We start from the raw sequence: 20,285 nt of genomic DNA, 5'->3' as shown, positions 1-20,285 counted from the left end.
CACATCAGACCCCAGCATTGCCTTTAAGGATAATCTTCTAAGAGATAAGACCATTGGGCGTTGGACAGTCAGCAAGGGTCAGGATGAAAACATCGATGTGTGTGACCCCCACTTAGGTGTGAAAACTATCTGCCTTTAAACTATTAGACAATCTTTGCATAAAGCTTTTTAAAAGTCCACAAACTAACTAACATGTAAAACAAGTTTGAGGTGGCCTGGTTTCAGTGCACTATAATTGGCGCTGCACCTTGAGTCTAACACCTGTGGTACAGAAAGGCAAACACACAATAGAAAACCACAAGTCTGAGTCTGAAAGTGATTCACCCTAAGCCACATTAGTGAGTTACGGCTTCACGTACGGATCCAGGGCAGTTTATGAGACTGCATTTGCACTACTCGAATAGCATGTTCTCAATCCAATCCAGGGAGCGCAAAAGCTCAAGCCAACTGAACCACGTTGCTCACAAGACGTATCACTGCAAGGTCTCGCAAGAAAATCAGGAATCTGTAAACTGGTGTGGGGTCAGTTAGAACGGCTCTGTGAGGAGGTTTATCGAAGATGTAGCCGCTATTTAAGTGTCATCGCCTCCACATCCCCTGTTGGAGCATCTTCCTCGGGTCTGGGGCCGTGTTTTCCCCCTTCAGCGTGCAGACAGTTGCAAATCTCTCAAGTATGAGGGAGTTCTTGGGCAAACTGACAGACAGCAGAGAGCTAGACTGGAACGGCGGGACTATTACAGCCTCGCGCGCGGGGGGAACGGATATTAATTAACGTCAGGAAAGGTCAGATCGAAAGGATTGTCCTCACGCAGATATGACGCAACGCCAGAGAGGGAACACACCGCACTAATGATACTCGCAATTGGGCAGAAACCGAATCCTGCAGCGTCGACTATCTTTTGCGCTCGGAGTGTGCAATCAGTTACAGGTTTAAGCGGCATGTTCCTCAGTGCCTGGCTGATGATTCGGTGCTATTCTCCCTCCCTCGCACGTCTTCCCCTCAGGTCGGCTGTTGTGATGAGGAGATCCTGATGAAAACTGGAGGATAATATGGGTTTTGGGCAAATGCCACGCGCAGGTCGATCCAAAAAGAAGGGAACTTGGCCGGACTCGTGGATCACAGCTGTGCTGCTCACAGCGTGTAGAGATTAGTCAACATCTGCTCTCGCTGCCTCTTCACTGGATACTTTCATTAGGCTGCCAATGAATATGACTGCTGGACATCAGTCTGCCATATTGTTCAATTATAGCATCCAGACAAGTACAACCAGCACCGCTTCGTCTAAAGGAAATTAGAAGCGCTTCGGAGTGAGGACAATGCTTTTAAGACCACAAACATGTTTTTACTTAAATCGATTTCCAAAGCCAGTCACAGCATTTTGGAAGCTGCAGTCATTCCCGGACTCTAATCAAAGCAGACCACTGTCTAATGTTACCAAAATCTCCCAATTTCAAGGTCAAACACGAGAAAAAAAAAAAAGCAGCGATGATATTTTAGTGTAACTGACAGGCATATCCATAACTCCCTCTAGCTTACGCTCACCACAACAGGCAGACGCACAACAGATCCGGTCCGTAATGACTTTTTCATTAGCAGAGCTTGGATGTTAAGGGCCGTAGCAGTCGGGGAATGGACCAGGATGGTAAATTGAAAGACAAGTTTCAGGTTGAAAACTGAGGTTCGAGCTCGTGGTACCAGATGAGCACGCCAGTGTTCTGATGAGGAGGTATCTTTTCCTTACATACGCTGCTGAAGAATCTGGAGGTGGCCTACTCTTCGAGCTCATCGGATAATGACTTGAACATATTGTTTCCACAATTGAGACCAATCTTTTTGGGGGTTATTACCTCAGTGGCTAAGTTGAGCAAAAGTTCACACAGGTGTGCGAGACAAATCTGGAAATTTCAATTCGGAGGCTTCATACATTTCACTTTGTGATCAACGACTTTGCTTTTGCTACTTGGGCAAATGGCACTTTTTATTTATTGCTAGAAACATATACTGTAGTTCCCTTCATGACAGTGAGGGAAATGATGCCTCAGCATTGGTGTCTCGCCAGAATATTCTATCCACCTGACAAAACTGGACTCAGAACAGGCTGCCAAACATCACACAATGGGCCAAAATGTTCATAATAATTATCATAATGATGATACATCAATTTTCTACAGCGCTTTTCTCAGATACTCAGAGATGCTTTCAGTTTTCAAAAGTGATTGTAAAAAGGTGGGTTTTGACTTGACTTTTGAGAGTGTTGGCAGACTGGATATGAAGGGTTAGGGTGTTCCAGAGAGTTGGTGCAGCAATGGCGAATGACCTGTCACACAGGGTGCAGTATTTTAACTTGGTGATGGTGATGGAAGCAACGAGTGATGCTGTAGAAGGTTGGTTAGGTATGAAGGGGCGAGGTCATGTACAGAGTTGTGGGGATGAGGAAGACCTTGAAGTTTACGCGGTGTTTAACAGGGAGCCAGTGCCGTTAGAAAGGACACGTCCTTAAGTCGAAATACAAGTCTCAATATTGCTGCATGAAATTTTTTTGTGGTTAGTTTTATAAATTGCGCTTCTTCACCACCAACCCCAGTTTTCCTTCCCCAAGCACAAACATGTATCCACTTTCCCGTCGAATGCCCATCTTTGATGCATCATTTGTAACATTCTTTGGAATTTTCTATGTTGATGTTTGACATTTAAGATCTCCACTGGATAAAAATAACTTCCTAAATGGCATTTTCAGACACGGCAAACTTTGTGGGTCATTAGCTGATATACGTTCCAGGGATATAAATAAGAACTACATTTCCCTGAAATTGCTTTGGGCCGCATTCGTTGACTTGGTGGGTCAGATTTGGCCCGCAAGCCGAGAGTTAGACACCTAAGTCCCAGAACGAATAAAAACAGACTTGATAATGTCCTCCTCATTCAGAAAAGAAAGTGCCTGCTGTCAAGGCCAATAACAGAAATGTGCATTTTTCAGGGACATTTATGGAGACGTCACTTTAAAGGTCTGGAAATGAGACCCAAACCTTTGCCCAGTCGGTCCTCTGTTTATTCATCGCCAGACTAGCGAGTTGTTTACACTTCATGGAAGAGAACGTCGGGATTAATTAGCGCATTGTAAGACCTTCTTTAACATTCTCAGAGTGGACGCAGTGGACGTCTCCCAACAGTGTGTTGTTTGTGATGCGCAAACAGTGAAGGTGTGAGGAACACGCCGTGAGCTAATGCCGCGATATAAACGCACACACGTTCAGACGGCCCTCTGAGCTAAGCCCTGAAGTTTGGATGCCGCTCTGAGAGGCTGTTGTGTTTGCGCCTGTTTTTCATGGCAACATCCGCGGCCCAGCTACACTGCTGCCACTGATGTACAGCAGTTTGTGATGCCGTTTCCAAAAGGCTGGATGCAGAAGGAAGGGCAAGAGCCACATCTAATATTTAGAAATTACTTTCACAACTTATTGGCTGCTTTCATGATATATTGCTGCAAAGTGCCCGGGGACATCGCAACAGCTTGACTCTAAAAGAGAGCCAATAATACAGTGTCTATCATGTGTTTACTACTGTACCCACCGAGACAAACAGGAAGAAACATTACAGGGTTTGAGGGGATATGCCGTCTGTGATACGCAAAAAAGTGCAGGAGTGTGGTTGCATGGGTCACCTCGGCCTCTGGGAAACATCTGCTGGACGGGTGAAGGTCAGGCCGATGGCGAGACGCGGGTGTGGTAGATGCATTTTCCCTCTAAACAAGGACAACAACATTGGGGATATCCCTCCACTATTTTCATCTCTTCCGTGAGGTGATGAGAAGCATGGGCTCTTGAATGGTGACCAGAAGGGCCAGAGCCGGACCTAATTGCCGGCTATGCCAAGGCGTGGATGCAGAACCTCTAATTTCCCCTGAATAATGTCCCTGTGTCGGACGGCAAGCCAAAAAAAAGTGGCAGTTTCGGTTCTCAGAGGGTTTGTGGCACGACTAATACTCTCAACTGTGGCTTTATGACCAATGAGCCCCAGGGCCATGGTCCCGAAAACCAACTTACTAGACTTCCTCAAAGTCGCCTCCCTTCTGAGTTCAACATCAGGTTCACAACGTAAAGGTCGGGGCAGTTCACTGAGATGTTCACAAATCAGAATCTCGACTTCATTACGTCTGAAATTCTACAGAACCAGAACTGACAGGGAAATTACAAGCAGCCATGAAAAAAAAATGGAGCGCTAACAACGTCGGGTGACACAGGAGATGCAGCTCAAGCCGCAAAGTCCTTAACATTAACGATATTTGACCGCAAAGCTACTGAGGTATTTTTATTTGTTCACTGCTTTATTTATTTGGGACCGAGTTGTGTCTTTGCGTAACAGTCTGCTCACTCATCCTCCCCCTGTGCTCTCGCTGTGACCCGCGCCAGCAGCTGGATGCGTTTAGGCTTCAAAGACTGAGGACGATTTTCAACCACACATGTTCAATGATCGGCTAATTTTCTATTTTAGCACATGGCAGATATTAATGATGGAAGTCCCGTGAGACTCTGTGGCAGCTTCTGTGGTCGACCGGAAAGGGTTCTGCGCTAACTGGGACCAGGACAACGGCGTTGCAGGCAGATAGACATGTAAACAAAGTCACATCACTGTTGGTAATATCCACATCCATCATGCTAACAATCATGCTAACAAGCATGTAACAAGCTACGACTGTGCGGATGGAAAGAGTCCATCTGTCTGAAGTTATTTTATTTACGACATTTATGTTGCCATCTAATGGGTGGCAAAATGTTCCCTGTTCATGTTAGCTTAGCAGTATGACAACAGAAATGGTTTGTTGACTTCTCAATAGGTTTGTTCATTACATCTCACACTGTTGCAGGCTGAATTGGAGCGAACAGAGAAAGAATAGCTCTGGTTTACCTCTCAAGTACTGGGGCTGCAAGTCAATTTTTCATTCACAACATAGCACTGTACTCAAGTTCTCAAGGGGTATTCATGACATCTCATTCTACTCTGGGTGGAAAGAAGACTAAAGACTTAACCTCAATCCCTCCATTTCGGCACAGCAGCAGAACAAGTCTAAACAACGTGACAATTGCTCAGTACAAACTTAACACAGTCTTACGACTAGGGCGTCACATATCGAGTATCGTGTGTATCAAATCGAGTGGACATTTAAAAGAAGGGGCTGGGGATAGGATCCACGGGGGGAGACGACTGTGCGCACCTTGTTTAAAACACATAATAATTTGTGGAGCTATATAAACCAAGTGGCAGGAATGAATATCCAGATTAAAAGGAACACACCTTAACACCCACCAACATCTTTCTTCTACATGACTGACGTACTGCACACAGCCTCAGGAAACGCAATAGTCCACTTGAGAATCGTCGATATATGATGCCTTAGAAGTGAGAAAATATAGAAATGGTAGAAATTCCTGCTCAATGAGCAGGAGAAGGATTGGTACAAGAGCAGTGATCACATAAAATAATGTGTTTCCTTTGAAAATAACAAGAAAATAAGTTTATAAAGTGATGACGTTTAACTAAAATTTCCAGGAAGACAACAAATATCAGTAGGTCAGTCCATGAACTTTATCGATCCACGTTTGTAGACAAATGGAGCACAGACATATTGTGGCAAAAGATGGATCAGTGGGGGAAGTGAACCCCACAATCCATTGGTTTACGGCATCCAGTGCAGTGCTCCAGACTGTTCTTCCAGTAATCTCAACGTAACCATGACAAAAGTTTTTCCGCAATCTCTCCCGATGTGATGTGGTGGATCAGTAACTGCATGTTCGTGACAATCACAAAACTCAAACTCACCAAATGAGTTCCCCCTCCTTTTCTCCAAAACTGCCTCACAAACAACTCATCTTTTAAAAACAAATTCCCATTTCTCTTGATTTAGTGACGCTGCATGAGCCTGCAAGTATTTATTTACTATTTCAAATCATTTGAGTGAATGTACATGATTTCTCTCTCCTGCTGAGTGAGACTCAATGCTCAGAGCCAGAAAATGAATTAAACATTTGATGATATAAAGATCTTCATCTGTCGTCCACAAGATGATTTAGTCTGTCTCAAGTTATATTTTACCACGTTCACAGTTTTATTGTTTCCTACACTCTACACAGAGGTACATCACTGCAACAGTCACTGAGCAGATTCTTCAGATATTCATAGAGACTCCAGAAGAGATGAGTGGAAAGCAAAGAGATTCCACCTCATCAGTTATGTAAAACATATATTTTTTCATCGTCTTGTTTAGTCTTCCTGATTACACTGTTGTTGAAGCTGAAATGGAAAGAGTGTGTAGGTCTTACACTGAGGAATAAAGTAAACTCAGACAAAGGAAACATGGACCGATACTGCGATGGGAGTGCTGGAAAGTGGGCAGATCAGTGCGAAGCATCAAATAATTCAAATCTGAAGCAGCCTGAAGCTACAACAGTCTACTGCACGGGACATTGACAGTCGGGCTATGAGGGTTCATTAGGAATGAGACGGGTTGCTGGCGCTGTCACGGGTTCTGTTCTGTAATCACAGGATTCCATGGAAAGTTGCACACTTGGGTCCACGATTTAGTGAGGTAACTAACAAATGAATCCTAGCTCAGGTACCGACCATCAGGATTCATGAAATCCCAACTCTTTCTCATGTCGAGGGACAAATTTGGTGTCACCTGTTGCATGAGCGTGGACAGAGTCTGCGAGCTGGTGAGCGCTGGCGCCGCCACTGAGCTTCATTTGAATAACTTGGAATCCCTGTTGGCCTCAGCCAGGAGACGGATGTTCCGCACGCAGCCGGCGGAGGCACGATGAAGCACCTCATCATCGGATTCCATGAGCCTGACGAGGATCTGCGGGAACAGTAAAATGGACACAGAAAAATGTGATATCAACTCTGTATGTACAAAGAACGAAAGGCTTGAAGTCTTTTTATTAGGGTATGACCACAACATTTGGCGCTGAATTTTGCGCTCCTCTGTCTGTCAAGACGCATGAAAAAAGCAGGTCAGTCTGCCGGTGGGCGGGTCTTAAGTTAGTGGAAAGTCAACATGGTGGATTGGTGGCGCAGAACTGATCTACTGTGGAGGTATAGAAAAAAAATGAAACATTTTTGGATGTCGCCCTCTCTGGGTTCATCAGTCTTCTGATGTGTTGCCAGCAACCACTACTACATTCTCTTGAATATTCCCCTGCATACACCACAATGAATTCTGGAATCTAGTTGGTTAATGCGGTGAACTGTCAAATAAGGTCGGCTTTGTCCACTTGAGCAGCTAATGTCGCCTGGATTGTTTGGTCATAAATTCGACATGGGTGATATCAACCTTTTGATCCAAGAGTACTACATTTTTGAACACTTGCACTCAGTTTTGGTTGACTAGTATGCAAGTACACCTTACTAGTAAAGCAAAAAGTGTCACGAGTAAATGCTTAAATGCTAATAAATGGGCAGGGATGAATGAATTGTGGCTTCCTATTGGCTGTTTAAAATATTTTGACCTATCAGAGAGTGGAAATTTGGCAATCACACCCAAACCTCCATTTGCATTGGGTCTACTAGTGCAGGTTTTGGTTTCACAAGCAGTGCTCATTCACCAAAAACTGCCTACTCGCACTACTAAGAAGATTTTTGTTGAACTAGAACTACTGGTAAACATAAAATAGTTTTACTAGTAAAGTTTTTTGCGCACTCGTGTGAGACAATGTGATACAGGGGAAGGTAAAAAAAATAGTAAATAATAATACTAAATAGTATAATAGTAAAAATAGCCTACTAGCAGATTATTTTGCTATTTTTGCACTAGTATGAGTTATTGAGATCACTATTGGCACTAGTACAAGTTTTTGAGTTCACTACTAGCACTAGTAGACAAATGTATCCAATGCTATTGGTGAATCTTTTTTACTGTAATATTAGGCGTGACACTTTTTGCTTTACCATTCAGGTGTACTTGTGCACTAGTCAACCAAAACTGAGCACCAGGACTTAAAATGTATTACTAGTAGACGTAGAGCAAACAAGATTGATGTCGAATTTATGACGGCTCTCCCTAACTCTAAATGTCCATATTGTAGCGCAACAGTTTCATGTTTATTAGCGTTTGATGCATATATTTGTGTTTGATGTGACTGTACCAATAGAGATACAGACCTGATGGGCCACATGGCTCTTTTCTTTACAGCACCTACAGGCTACATGCAGGTGGTTCTAAACGCGCAGATCACAATCATGCAGGCAAAAAAAGTCCCTTAAAATAACCACAAAGAGCAAACAGAAATCCGACTGGCATTGTTAGAGCTGCAGGCGCACCAGCACGCGCTCCCACAGAAGTTAGTGAAGCGCACTTATCCGAGGAAGACCACTCTCACAACTGTGACAGCAGCATGTGATCCATCTGCTCGTACGACTTAAGATGTCAGTGCGGAACAAAATCCAGAGAGATTACACACTTTATTCAGTAACACATTAAAAAGGAATAAAAAGAGGCCGGTCGACGACTGAGTGGCATGTGTGTATCTTCAGCAAAATCACTCCATCATGTTTGTGGGCGACAGCGGAGCGGAATCAAAATAAAAGCAAATGCAAGCATAAATACTCTGCTGCAGTGAGTGAACGCAAATTCGTTCAATGTGTGCTTCTTCATAAAAATCACAATGGCCTGCCGTTGAGGTTTCCTAAGCCACACTCGCAATTACGTCGGAAAGTCTTGTTTACATCAATGATGAACAAATGGCATCATTACATCCCCCAGCTAAGCTCTTAAGGTCCCCCTGCTTCTAAACATAAAGACGCCTTGATAAATACAGCTACTACCGAGATGTTTGGGGGCGCTGCTAATCCCCAAATATTTGAGAGCTTGTTCTCCAGGGGGGATTACAAATGTGGTGTCTGGACTACTAGTGGATTGTTTCCTTGGCTTCCTCTTCTGCAGCAGCAGTGTCGCACTGAAGTCAACCATTTGGACAACAAACGAGACAATATCTCATGTAACATTTTTAAATGGAAATTAACCACGACTGCTTTGGGAAGTGCGCCCACCAAAACTGTTTTCACTTTTGAGTGAATGTTTTTTGCTTTTAGGGGATCAGCAAAACCCAAGATGTGCAGCTATTTATAAGCTTTCATTTAGTCCCAAAGTAAAACAAGCCCTTGACTTGGGACCTTTTGCTGCTGCCTGAGGCTTAACTTAAAGTAGGAGATGAGAAGAAAAAGGAGAAAACTGGACTTTATTCACTCCCGATTTGCTGCTTATTCCCGCTACAACAGACCCCGGGACCAAAAGATGAACACTAGGTGATTTTAAGTGGCCCACAAGAAAATCTTTTGGTATATTTGGAGATTATAAATGGCAAAGGTAAATCTGGAAACATCTGCAAAAGCTGGAAAGACTTGTACATGAGAGAGCAACTTGTAAAAAGATGGCTAATTTTGAACAAGAAAAATTCACACTGCCGGATAAAGAAAGGATCCCAGACCCATGCAACGTCAATGAGCGGACAGAAGATATCGGCTAAAATATCGGTTGAAAACACCATGACATATTTTGGACTGAATATTTTTGTTTTTCAAACAAACTTACGCGTCTATATAGATGGAGCAAAGCTCGGCATCAGTTGCCAAAATGGACGCACAACGTCAACGGAAGTTCATCAGTGCAAGGGTTCAATAAATTTGTGGTCCCACAGAAGCTATGAAAAATAAATCCAGAAAACATAGTGCCAAAGACTTTCTTCTCATTTCGGTTCAACCAGATTATTTTATGAGAACTAAAGGGTGAACTTAACGTCTGGCTAGACTCATTTGTTTCTGTTTTAATTTGCAAAATGGATAAAAAAGAAAAAAAAACACTCTTTCCCCGTCTGCAAAAGACACTCTATTTATGTCAGGAATATCAAGACCCATCATTGCTTGCTCTCATAAGACAGATGAATGTTGAAGGGAAAACGCCACAGAGTTATGAGCCGAATGTCTGGTTGTGCTGATTTCACTTGAGTAGCAGAGGGACCACACAGCGTGAGCTCTTTAACTCGGAGCTTCAGCATCAGCCTCCTCCGTGTAGTTTCTCAATTTCCGTCATCCAACACAAAGAAAACTATTGTCTGCCAAGCACAGATGGGAGACTCGAGGGTCTGTTGTCACTCTCTCCCTCTACACGGAACAGCTGAGCAGTTTTCTAAACCCCAGTTCACAAAGCATGTTAGCTGAGGTTGACCCCGAAACCTCTTCATGTTACATGTAAACATGCAAATGCCACTCTGCACATTTCTCCCGTCGGCAAACAGCAGAGAAAGCCGTTTCCAAGCAGCGACCAGACAAACTTTTAATCTAACTCGAACAAGTCAGGAGGGGGGAAAAAAAAGCCCAAACCTCTTTTCCTTTGTGGATAGCTGCTTTCAGTATTCTGACTTGTCAATGCAGCAGTGTTGAAGAATCTATGTGAAGCATTCGCCCTGCTGGTTTAATACAACTTTAAATAGCATCCAAAACACCTCTGAGAGCAAACTTACATCCACAGAGTGGGGAAACACACCGCTCACTAAACAAGTCTCTTTTGTGAAAGGAGAGGAGGCCTGAGAAGTGCCAGAGGCAGCATTTTGCCAACCTCATAGCATGTTATTCAGGCGTCGCCAAATAAGGTCTCCCGAAGCGCACAGCTACACTCAGATAAGCGTGTCTCGCTTCTCCTTTTTTTTTTCCCTCACTTGCCATTTCCCTCCCAGCTGGGACCTCCGCGGATATAATATAGCACTTGTTTGATATTCCCTCGCCGCCACAACATGAACACTTGCCCCAACTTTGAAAAGGGAATCAAGAGAATTTGAGGTGAGAACTCTCCAGCGAGTCCTGACCTCCAGGAAGGGAGCTGAGAAACACGCTGCCTGTCTCACTCCCGCTGAGTTAGAAGGAGGGGAGGTCCAGTTCTGGAAGGCTGCGAACATTGTTACGTGTGCTCACACCAGGAGGTGTCACAGTGTTAAGCGTGCGCCAAGTTCAGTCATGTAACTGGCTCAATTCTTCCAATAGGAGAAAATCTCGCCTCTGGATTTCGCTGTTTCAGACTCTGCTATGTCGTCCTGCCACATAAACAGACAGCAGCATTTACAGGAGCAAGTCAGTGAGGGACGTTTAGGTAAACAACATTCTCTGCAGCCTCTGGTGAAACTCCAGTTGCAGGGACAGAAGCCCTCAATGAGGACTTCAAGGGTAGAAGAATGAAGCTTGGCATGTCTGGTGTGGCTGTGAGAAGTTTAAATCAACGGTTTTAAAATATTACACTCTGAATATCGGAAGCATGGTCGTCATAACAGAGCAGGCAACACAGTATTATCTTCTCACCGCACCTGAAATCAGGTTACACAGCAGTCGCCTGCTGAAGTAAACTAGTGACGCTCTGCTTGGTGCGTGTCGGCTTCCACTGCCTTCATTCAGGTCTGTTTTTCAGCCTGGCGTTTTGAGTCTCAGGCGGTGTGAGAGGAAGAGAAAACAAACTGCGGAAGAAGTGTGCTCTCGGAAACAAACACACTGATGGATCCTGGCGGATCTCAGTGAATGTTACGGACTTAAGAATTACAGATAAATGCCATCAGCAATTGGTCGTGAACATCAATTGACTTGTCTCTGGTGAAAGAGCCTCTTTTACAAATAGTTGGCTGAAATCAGGATTTATGGTTTCAGCACTTTCGCGTTTGTTGATCTTTGTACATGCCATGAAATGAACATTTTAACTGTGAGATACCAAGAGTGGGTGTTAAATCAAACGGCAGAGATGATTCATCCCAGAGAGAGAGGTTTTTTTTTAAAGGCATAAATAATATTCTTTACCTGAAGGGCCTTCATTTATCAAACTGAGTGTACATGCTAAGTGTAAAATAATGTAACTTTAAAAGCATCCCAAAAGGATAGAATTCCACCAGTACACTCATTTACCATAATTTCCGGATTATAAACTGTTACTTTTTCTTGCGGTCTGAACCCTGTGGCTTATACTACACAGCAAATATATGGATTATTACAGGCTACAGAGCGCCATGCTGCCAAAATATTGACCAATGAAATCACAGGCGTTTTATGTGTGCTGTTTTTACCCACGTGTCCACTGCTCCATCAGGTGGAAGCTGACACGAAGCTACAAGCCTGCCCGACACGCCAACACTGTCAAGCTCTCTCGCCCCCCTGGCCACTCTAGCAATGTTTCTGCGGGAAAAGCTACAATTCAATACCTTTTTCAGTTATCAATGATAGCAGTTAATGGGCCAGCAGGTGCCAGAAGTGCTCTGAAACTGGCTTTGCTAAGACATACAGTAGGTGTGAGGAAGAAACTCTCGCTACCACAGGGTAATGAATAATATGAAGGATTCGTGTTGTCTTATCCCATGACTAACATTTCCTGAAAAGGGCAAATGGAATTCCATTCATTTTGCGAACACACAGACAAACATCACCTCAACGCAATTATAATGACGACTCCAGTATATTCTTCACAAAAATACCACAGATAGACAAAATACAAAAATACATTTTTAATGATATTAAAATTTACAGAAGCTCTAAAGTGCCATGGGAAGTTATTTTTATTTATGTATTATCTCGTTTTTTACATTTGTACGAGAAAAAAAACACGTTCGTACAAGAAAATTAGCACGTTCGTACGAGAAAATTATTACGTTCATACGAGAAAAAAACACGTTTGTACGTCGGATGTGGGATGACCGGAGACCACCGAGCTGAAGCTCCAAGGAACGTGATAATTCTTGTGTACGAACGTGTTTTTTTCACGTATGAACGTAATAATTTTCTCGTATGAACAAGATTATACATAGTTAAAAATAACTTACGATGGCAGTTCAGAGCATCCATAAAAATTAGCCAGTCGTGATGAGCCTATTTTCCGAGTGAGGGATTGGAGCCCTCATAATGAATTGATTCTTTTCTATGCCCATTGACAAATGATGAAACACGCTGAGGCACGTCACCGATACATTTTCCAGACTGAAATTGCTTTCTTTTCAGGGGTTAATTTCCTTCACGGATCTCATGGCGCAACCATAAAGTTTTGCAGGGAAGGACTGAAACTTTTTAAAAACAACTCGAGTGCAAGAGAAACTGTCGTTCATTGGAAACTGTACACTACATGTGGGTGAGCATGTTTGGAAAGGTTCTCAACGGCGCAGAAAAGCACTTAAAAATAAGGCTGCAATAATACGAGACAGTTCAGACGTTCACACCAACTCGTAAATTAATCACATTCCCTCATATCGGTTGTCAATAAACTACCTCCAGGTATATTTACAACTTTTCGACTGCATTGTTTCAGTGTTCTCTCTGCCTCCAAGTTTTAGAGCAGGCTGGAGATCGACAGCCTGTTGCCGTAATGTCTCCACAGGGTCCGGCCAGCAGGTAGGCATTCACCTCCCGTCCAGACTGGCTGAAGTCAGACTGAACAATGAGGCTGCCTGTGTTGTTTTTTGTTTTTTTTTGCAATTAAGCTCTTTAAAATACATTACAGCGTTATGTTGCAACTTTAAACTGGAACATTAAAAAGGGCAAACTCAGAGGGAATAAAAAGAGCTGGAAATGTCCGCATCGGAACAAGACGATACACAATGGAAGATGTGAAATCAGATAATCATAGAAAATAAACAAAGCGGGAATAACGGTTTACACAACTCTGTATTGAACTTACAAAAGATTTGTTATTCGCATGCAGTTTTAACGTTCGATTGAGGCCAGCAAAAATGCTTTCACTGGCTTAACACTGATGTCTAAGCCTTTTAACACGGTAGCGCTCCTTTCAGCGAAGCCAAATTTACACTCCCGATTACTCACATAAGCATCTTTGTATAACTACAGGCTTTATTCGCTTTTATGACACGGCTCGCTCATAAAAGGCAAGTCAATTATATTCTGAGCAAAAGTCATTTAGTTAATTTTAGGTAAAGAAAAGTTACCAAACCCAAGTGGTCGGAGTTGCAAAGCACTGTTCCCACTCCAAATGTCTGGACCTCGAATAGATCTGTGGTAATTTGGAAGTTTGAAAATGCAAAAAGACCAAAACAAGCAATTAGTGAGCCTGGATTGGCAAAAAATAAAAAATAAAAAAACAGATGGGGTTCATCAAGCCTGTTTGTTTCATGTGAATGCTGGGAATAAAATTACCGTCGTTTCTGGACTATAGAGTGCACTGGAATATTAGCCGCACCCACAAAATTTAAGAAGGAAAATAGATCTTGTTCACACACTTTGTCTCGAGACAGCGTCTCACATCTCTTATCCACATTAAAGGCCTCAAAATGCACGGTTTTCGCCCGCACGCCCAAAGTTCTGACGCCACTGCCGGTCTCAGTGGCTTCTTCTCGATTCCAGACCTCCAGGAGATCAACTCTGTTGACGGAGCTGTGGACATGCGGGCGAAAACAGCGCATTTGTAGTGCTTCATGGGTAAATAAAAACCCTCTGATTTTCATCGCCTCTGATTTCATCTGATTTCAGCGTCTAAAAATCCATATATTAGCCGCGGTGTTGCTGCATGGCTCGGACCGCGAAAAAAAAGTAGCGGCTTATTGTCTGGAAATTACGGTACGTGTATTATCAATTATTATAACTTACTTCACTACATTCAGATAAATAGCAAGAATCACAAATGAATATTTCAATGGATTCCCAGCTGATCAATACCTGTGTTCTGCTACTGCAAGTTAAGGGCCACTATAACACAAATGAAATCAACATGAATAAACCCAGAACAGTTTCTTGTTCATAATGGCCATTTGTATGAAAAAAAGACATTGGAGTTTAGGCATTTTTTTTAAATGTGCCATCATCATCGTGTTATGCTAAATGCTGCACATTTCACACTTTTTACAGTGTGAATATTATTTATTCTTTTTTGACTTAATTGCATATGTGAATCTGTTCTTTATCGTCTTTATCTATCACAGAAATTTGTGGAAATTATGTTTAAAATTGGCATTTGCAGGTGCCAACGTGAGTCTTGTACTCTGAAGAATTTCGTGTAGCAGTATTTCCTCACAAGTAGCTGTGCATGTGCTTCACTTTAAGTTGGTTTCATTCAGCAACTTCACACAAGTAAAAATCTAATATGCGCATATTTAAATAAGATTCAAACGAAACGAAGCAGTGCATGACAGCAAAAACAACCAGACGATGTCTCTGTGTTCAACTAGTGTGTCTAGTTTCCATGTAAAAGAGGCGATCATTGTCCACTCTATTGATGTAATCACTAATTTCCAAAGGCGTCATGTTAAAAAAGGTTTCTTCAAATAGCAACTTTATTTGAGCATCCAACGCTTTGCTCATTTATGGCTTCAGTTTAACAGCATTGTGCTGTAACAGAAGAGTAAACCGTTTAATGAACTTGGGAACATTTGGCTTGAGTGGCATAACCACGTTTTATTTAGGGAAAGGACGAGTCAGTGTGGCTGCATCAACGTCTCTAAAGTTCAAGTCGGTCTCTGTAAAACATGACTTCATTACAGCCATTTTTTCCGAGGGTTTGATCATTGGTGAGCAGAGAGTAATCTTCATATGAAATCTCCGCCGACAGAGACGAATGTAAACACAATCACTCGCTCTTGGAAGCAGACCAAGACTGCTGCTTTGCTGGTGAACAACAACAGCAGCAGCGTTATCTTTGCTTGACCCGGATTTTTGCACAGAACATAACGCCGCTTCATTCCGCCCGGATGTCCTGGACAGGACCTTAGCAACGGTTACCCACAGCTACACCCCTTTTGACTGGTGTCGTGATGGCATCTGGGGTTTACTGGAAGAAATGGCACTTTGCACACACAGACCTATTTGCTCTTCTTGAATTCCCATGACGGCTCAGAATTGGACTCATGTCTCATGAAGAAAAAAAAAAACCCACTGTGTTTCTTTTCTGTCGGTCAAAGGCTCCTAAAATAGTCAAAGTTTATTACTTGTGTTTTTCACACATCCCTATAACAAGGGCGGTGAGAGTCCAAAGAACATTTGCTTCAATGTAATTAAGCCAGATTGAGTCACAAAAAGAACCAATAAACATTTGTTTTCAAATGTCTGCCGTATAAAACACGGAGGGAATGAAACAAAGCCCAGAATTTGACTGACCTTAAGCCCTTTTTCTCTGTGAATGGTGATGCAATTCCGTGGCTCCTTGGACAGCTGGTAGAGGGCCATGGCTGTGCTCTGTTTGACTGAATTGTTATCAGTCTTCAGGTAGCGCACCAACGGCGCCACCGCTCCAGCCACTCCAAAGGCCGTCCTGTTGCTCCCCCACAGGCAGCAGTGGCTGATGGCTTGGGCCAGGTAACAGCGGAGTCTGTCATCGGTCTGTGTACACAACAAAATGATATTAAACCCGAGAGATTAGGATTTACAACGCAACAAACAACCAACTCTGCAAGAGGCTCCCGGCAAAATATGCCAATGCTTTTCTCATTATAGCTGCATTGAAATGATTTGAAAAGGGTAAATGTGTTATTTGTGTACGGGCTGAAAGCACGACGCAGTGGAACAGTAAAAGCTTGTTCCTCTCCAGCAGCGACGCGTACTCACTGTGCTTGTCAGGCTGGCCAGTAATGGGACGACCCCCCAATCGGTGAGGATTGCCAGGTTCGTCTTGTCTTTGGCGATTTTGACGATGACAGCACAGATGCTTGCCAGCACCTCGTTGTCTTTCGACTTCAGCAAATTAGCAATCAGTTCCAATCCACCGACGAGCGAGCGAACCATTTCCTCCGCGCCCTGAAGTCAAAAAGGCTTATTAGCTGCCGCTTTAGCAATGTAGACATGATTGGGAGAATGAGAAAGATGAGGAGGAAAATAGAAATGCAGGCCAGTTTATTTCAGCAGACAAAACAAAAGGGCACAGTGTAAGTATACATGTCAAATTCACCATTGGGCCTGACAATAAAAAACATCTCTGCATCTGGTGAAAGTCAAGTATCTCTGGCAAACGAAAAATTATCGGAGAAATTTAAAGCTTAGTGATCTAAGTTTTTAATTCTGCAGTCTGGGGAGTGAGCTCAGAGCTGGCTGAGAGAAATGCGGCAGCGATTTGAAAACAGCTCACCAACGCACTGAGGGTTTCTTCTGAACATAAATCCCTGTCTGAAGCCCCACCATTTTTAGGACGGACTTGCACAGGTGTTGACATGAAGGTCCAGCTTTAAAGAGATATTTGAGGTGTTTAAGGTGCGAAAAACAGTCAGGATGTTCTGTTAGGTGGGAGCCTTCCTTCAGCTTAGCTCCGATCTGCCGCAAGATGTGAAGAGAAACACCGGAGGTGTTCAAATCTGAAGTGAGAGATGGAATACGGTGGCTGGGAGTTCACTGTCTTTAGGCCATCTGAAGCTGAAAGACACTTGTGTGGTTGTCCCGAATGGCAATACAGACAATGTATAATATGATTTTTTAAATGATATACATTTCCTTTCCAAGTAAGTGGAAGGATGTGGTGTATCTCCTGTGATGCGCTGCCAGCGGATGAGCCATGTGTACAGGGGTAGGGGAGGTTTTAGACCCACAAACACAAGCAGGAAACTATGCTTGAAGAATACTGATGATGCCTGGCCTGCAGAGTCCCTGTGACACAGGAAGCTCTCTCAAGCCACCAGCTGCAGAGGACTAGCCAGAACCCTTTTCAAGACGTGGGTAGGCAGCCAGATTGTCAAAGTGTTAAGATTCTGCAGGCGGACAACACGTTTTCACTTTCTCTCTCCTATTTCAAAACTTGACTAACACGCAAATTGACACATATAAATGACACATTCTACATTACAAGGGACAGATATAGGAGTCAAGCAAAAGCAATGATTCACTACTTCAGTATACATGTTTGAAATCGCGGCATTAAAGGCCTGAATTTCAGTGTTTATGTGGTGCATCCAGCAGACACATTTAGACCACAGCTCTCATAAATCTGCGATGGAGCTACTAACTCAAGCCACATGTGTCTATAGCTAAATAGAGCCTGTATGGGAGCAGCTATATCATATTCCTTAAGTTGATGGTTAAGGAGCTCTTGTCGTTGCCCCGTCTCATGAAAAAAAAAAAGAAAAGAAAAAACTTGTTCATTGATTTGCCCTAAAAAACATCTCAACAAACAGTGTCAAACGTGGTTAGCCCTCACTGTTTGGTTTGCAGTCCCCATATGGTGACCATGCATCATTTTCTACGCCACAGAAATCCCAGCCAAGAAAAAAAAAAAAAAGACAAGACACCTGTCTGGACTGAAGGTATTTGCTTAAACTTAAACAGACGTTCCCACTGACAAGCTGTTTGCTTTAATCATAGTGATAATCTAATAGAGCAATATTAAATTGCACTTTGGAAATGAGAACCGTGCTCTGGGATTGATACCATCCCAAGTTTTAATTGCTTGACAAAACCAGTGAGGCACTGTCAGAGGTATTATATGAAGCCAGAAATATTTGTTGTCATGCCTGCGTGCATGGATACATGCATGGATTAATGCATTTACATGCGAAACAACAACGCTTTCAAGCCGAAAATTCTAGTTTGCAGGGAAAATATTAAAAAATGTAGGTCAATGTGCTGAGATTTTTAAAATTCATTAATTTGTGTTCAGTTTGTTTAGGTGTCACAAAACGTCGCATTTTCAGGATGATGAGGAGAAATTAAACAAATGCAGAATTTGGCAGTTTATGACAGACACTATGCTATAAATGACTTTTGATTTGAGCACAGCTATTTCTGCGATTTGTGGGGAGTTACATATAAAGACACATGTATGTATGTATGCACACGTATGTTTTTTTACATATTTTTAAAATCAGTTATATTAGTTAGTGATAGTGTAAAGTGCGAAAACGAGAGAATTTAGAAGCCAATAAAACGCTATAGTTGATAAATATTCAACACGAGCGAAAATCTGTTTTATATGTATAACGTATATTGTTCTGAGATGCTTTTGAGATGTTCATGCCAAATGATACTAGTCATGTTATGATAGGGTCATGGGTTCAGTCTCGGAATTTACTGCAGCAACAGATCCTCACTCCCATGGTGTTATATATTGATACCATGGGAGTGAGGATCCCCATGGTATAGGACTTTGGCGTCCTATACTGACGCCCCAGGCAACCTTCAGCGTTGCATGTTGACGCATCAGGCCTTCAATTGGAGCACATGTTTCACCCTCCGCGTCATGTCCCGACGCCATCGCAGCACGTCACGTAAAAGAAAGACGGAGGTTGGGGTTAGCTAAACCATGGGATGGTGCTCCTTTTGATCTTCACGTTACAACGCATCAATTGCTATTTGAATCCACAGTTGCTAATTTTCTTTAATGCACAAACGCATTAAATTTCCGGAGTGCACACTCCACAAAAGATCCTTAATTATGTTGTTGCATTTTCCCAGTGTGTGCGCAAGTCTTTAAACGTTTGATGTCATTTTAAAATGAAAAGACTTCAGCATTTTATTCTTTTCCCAGAGTTATGGCGCTCAATAATCATTTTAAAAAACAAGACTGCACACGAGTTGGTCATAGCCACAGAAAGATATGCATAAAAAATGAAACAAATTTTGAAACAAAAAATGAATAAATAAATAACATAAATAATAAAACCAAATTCAGAAATAAATAAAATATATGCATTTTTCAAAATGAAAAACAGATTAAAGCCTTGGTCTTGGTCTTGACTCGGTCTGAAAGGAGGTGGTGTTTGCAGCAAATTTGAGTAAATGGTATTAGTAGTTTTTGAAGAAAAATTGCAGCCTGGCGCAGAATGTCGGTGAGCTGCCTCATCTTAATCTAATTCATGTGTTAATCATATTTATTTTCCATGTTTGCTTATTTGCTGCTTTCCACCATTTGTGAGGGGTATCAAGTTCAGAATATTTTTATTTGACTGTCTCTGCTTGTGACACGTGTAGATACAACCTTATCACTCAGTGAACAGTGATGTGCAAATGATAATTCCCTCTGACTATCAGGTAACTCTGGGATCCAGAAAAAAAAGAAAAAAAGTGCCAAACTCTGAGGCACTGCCTCTCCTTGGCGATGACAGCACATATCAAAATAGCATCTGCTTTGTGCCTAAATGTACCTTCTTCGTAACTGGCAACATGTTGCGAGAGGATTTGGGATGGGGAGTCAGAACCACGCCACAGGATATTACTTGCTCTTTCTCGCCGTCTGCCTCCCAATTCAACAATATCAGTGTGCCAGAGAGCATCTCTGCTTCATATTAGCCCGCAGTTCATGTAAGCCTCCACTGATTCAACCCTGCCCCAGCTAACCTCCCAAACAGCA

At 42.7% G+C, this 20,285-nt stretch overlaps 1 protein-coding gene across 3 annotated transcripts in view; it reads right to left on the bottom strand.

The window, feature by feature from the left end:
- Positions 1-2,586: 2,586 nt before the first annotated feature.
- Positions 2,587-20,285, bottom strand: part of odad2 (outer dynein arm docking complex subunit 2) — a 45,167-nt gene continuing 27,468 nt past the window's right edge. For 2 of the 3 annotated variants that reach the window (XM_053858350.1, XM_053858352.1), the window contains 3 exons: positions 16,562-16,750; positions 16,115-16,336; positions 2,587-6,854 (listed from right to left, as the gene is read on the bottom strand). In XM_053858350.1, the coding sequence (XP_053714325.1) occupies positions 6,738-6,854; positions 16,115-16,336; positions 16,562-16,750 (528 nt within the window). In that variant the 3' untranslated portion in view covers positions 2,587-6,737. The remainder of the gene's footprint in view (positions 6,855-16,114; positions 16,337-16,561; positions 16,751-20,285) is intronic. The other variant, XR_008414086.1, reaches the window with a different exon arrangement.

This window comes from Synchiropus splendidus, chromosome 3, assembly GCF_027744825.2.
Source record: "Synchiropus splendidus isolate RoL2022-P1 chromosome 3, RoL_Sspl_1.0, whole genome shotgun sequence".
In the NCBI taxonomy this organism is placed as follows: domain Eukaryota; kingdom Metazoa; phylum Chordata; class Actinopteri; order Syngnathiformes; family Callionymidae; genus Synchiropus; species Synchiropus splendidus.
Note: the sequence above shows the minus strand (reverse complement) of the source record. Positions and strands in the feature narration are given on the sequence as shown.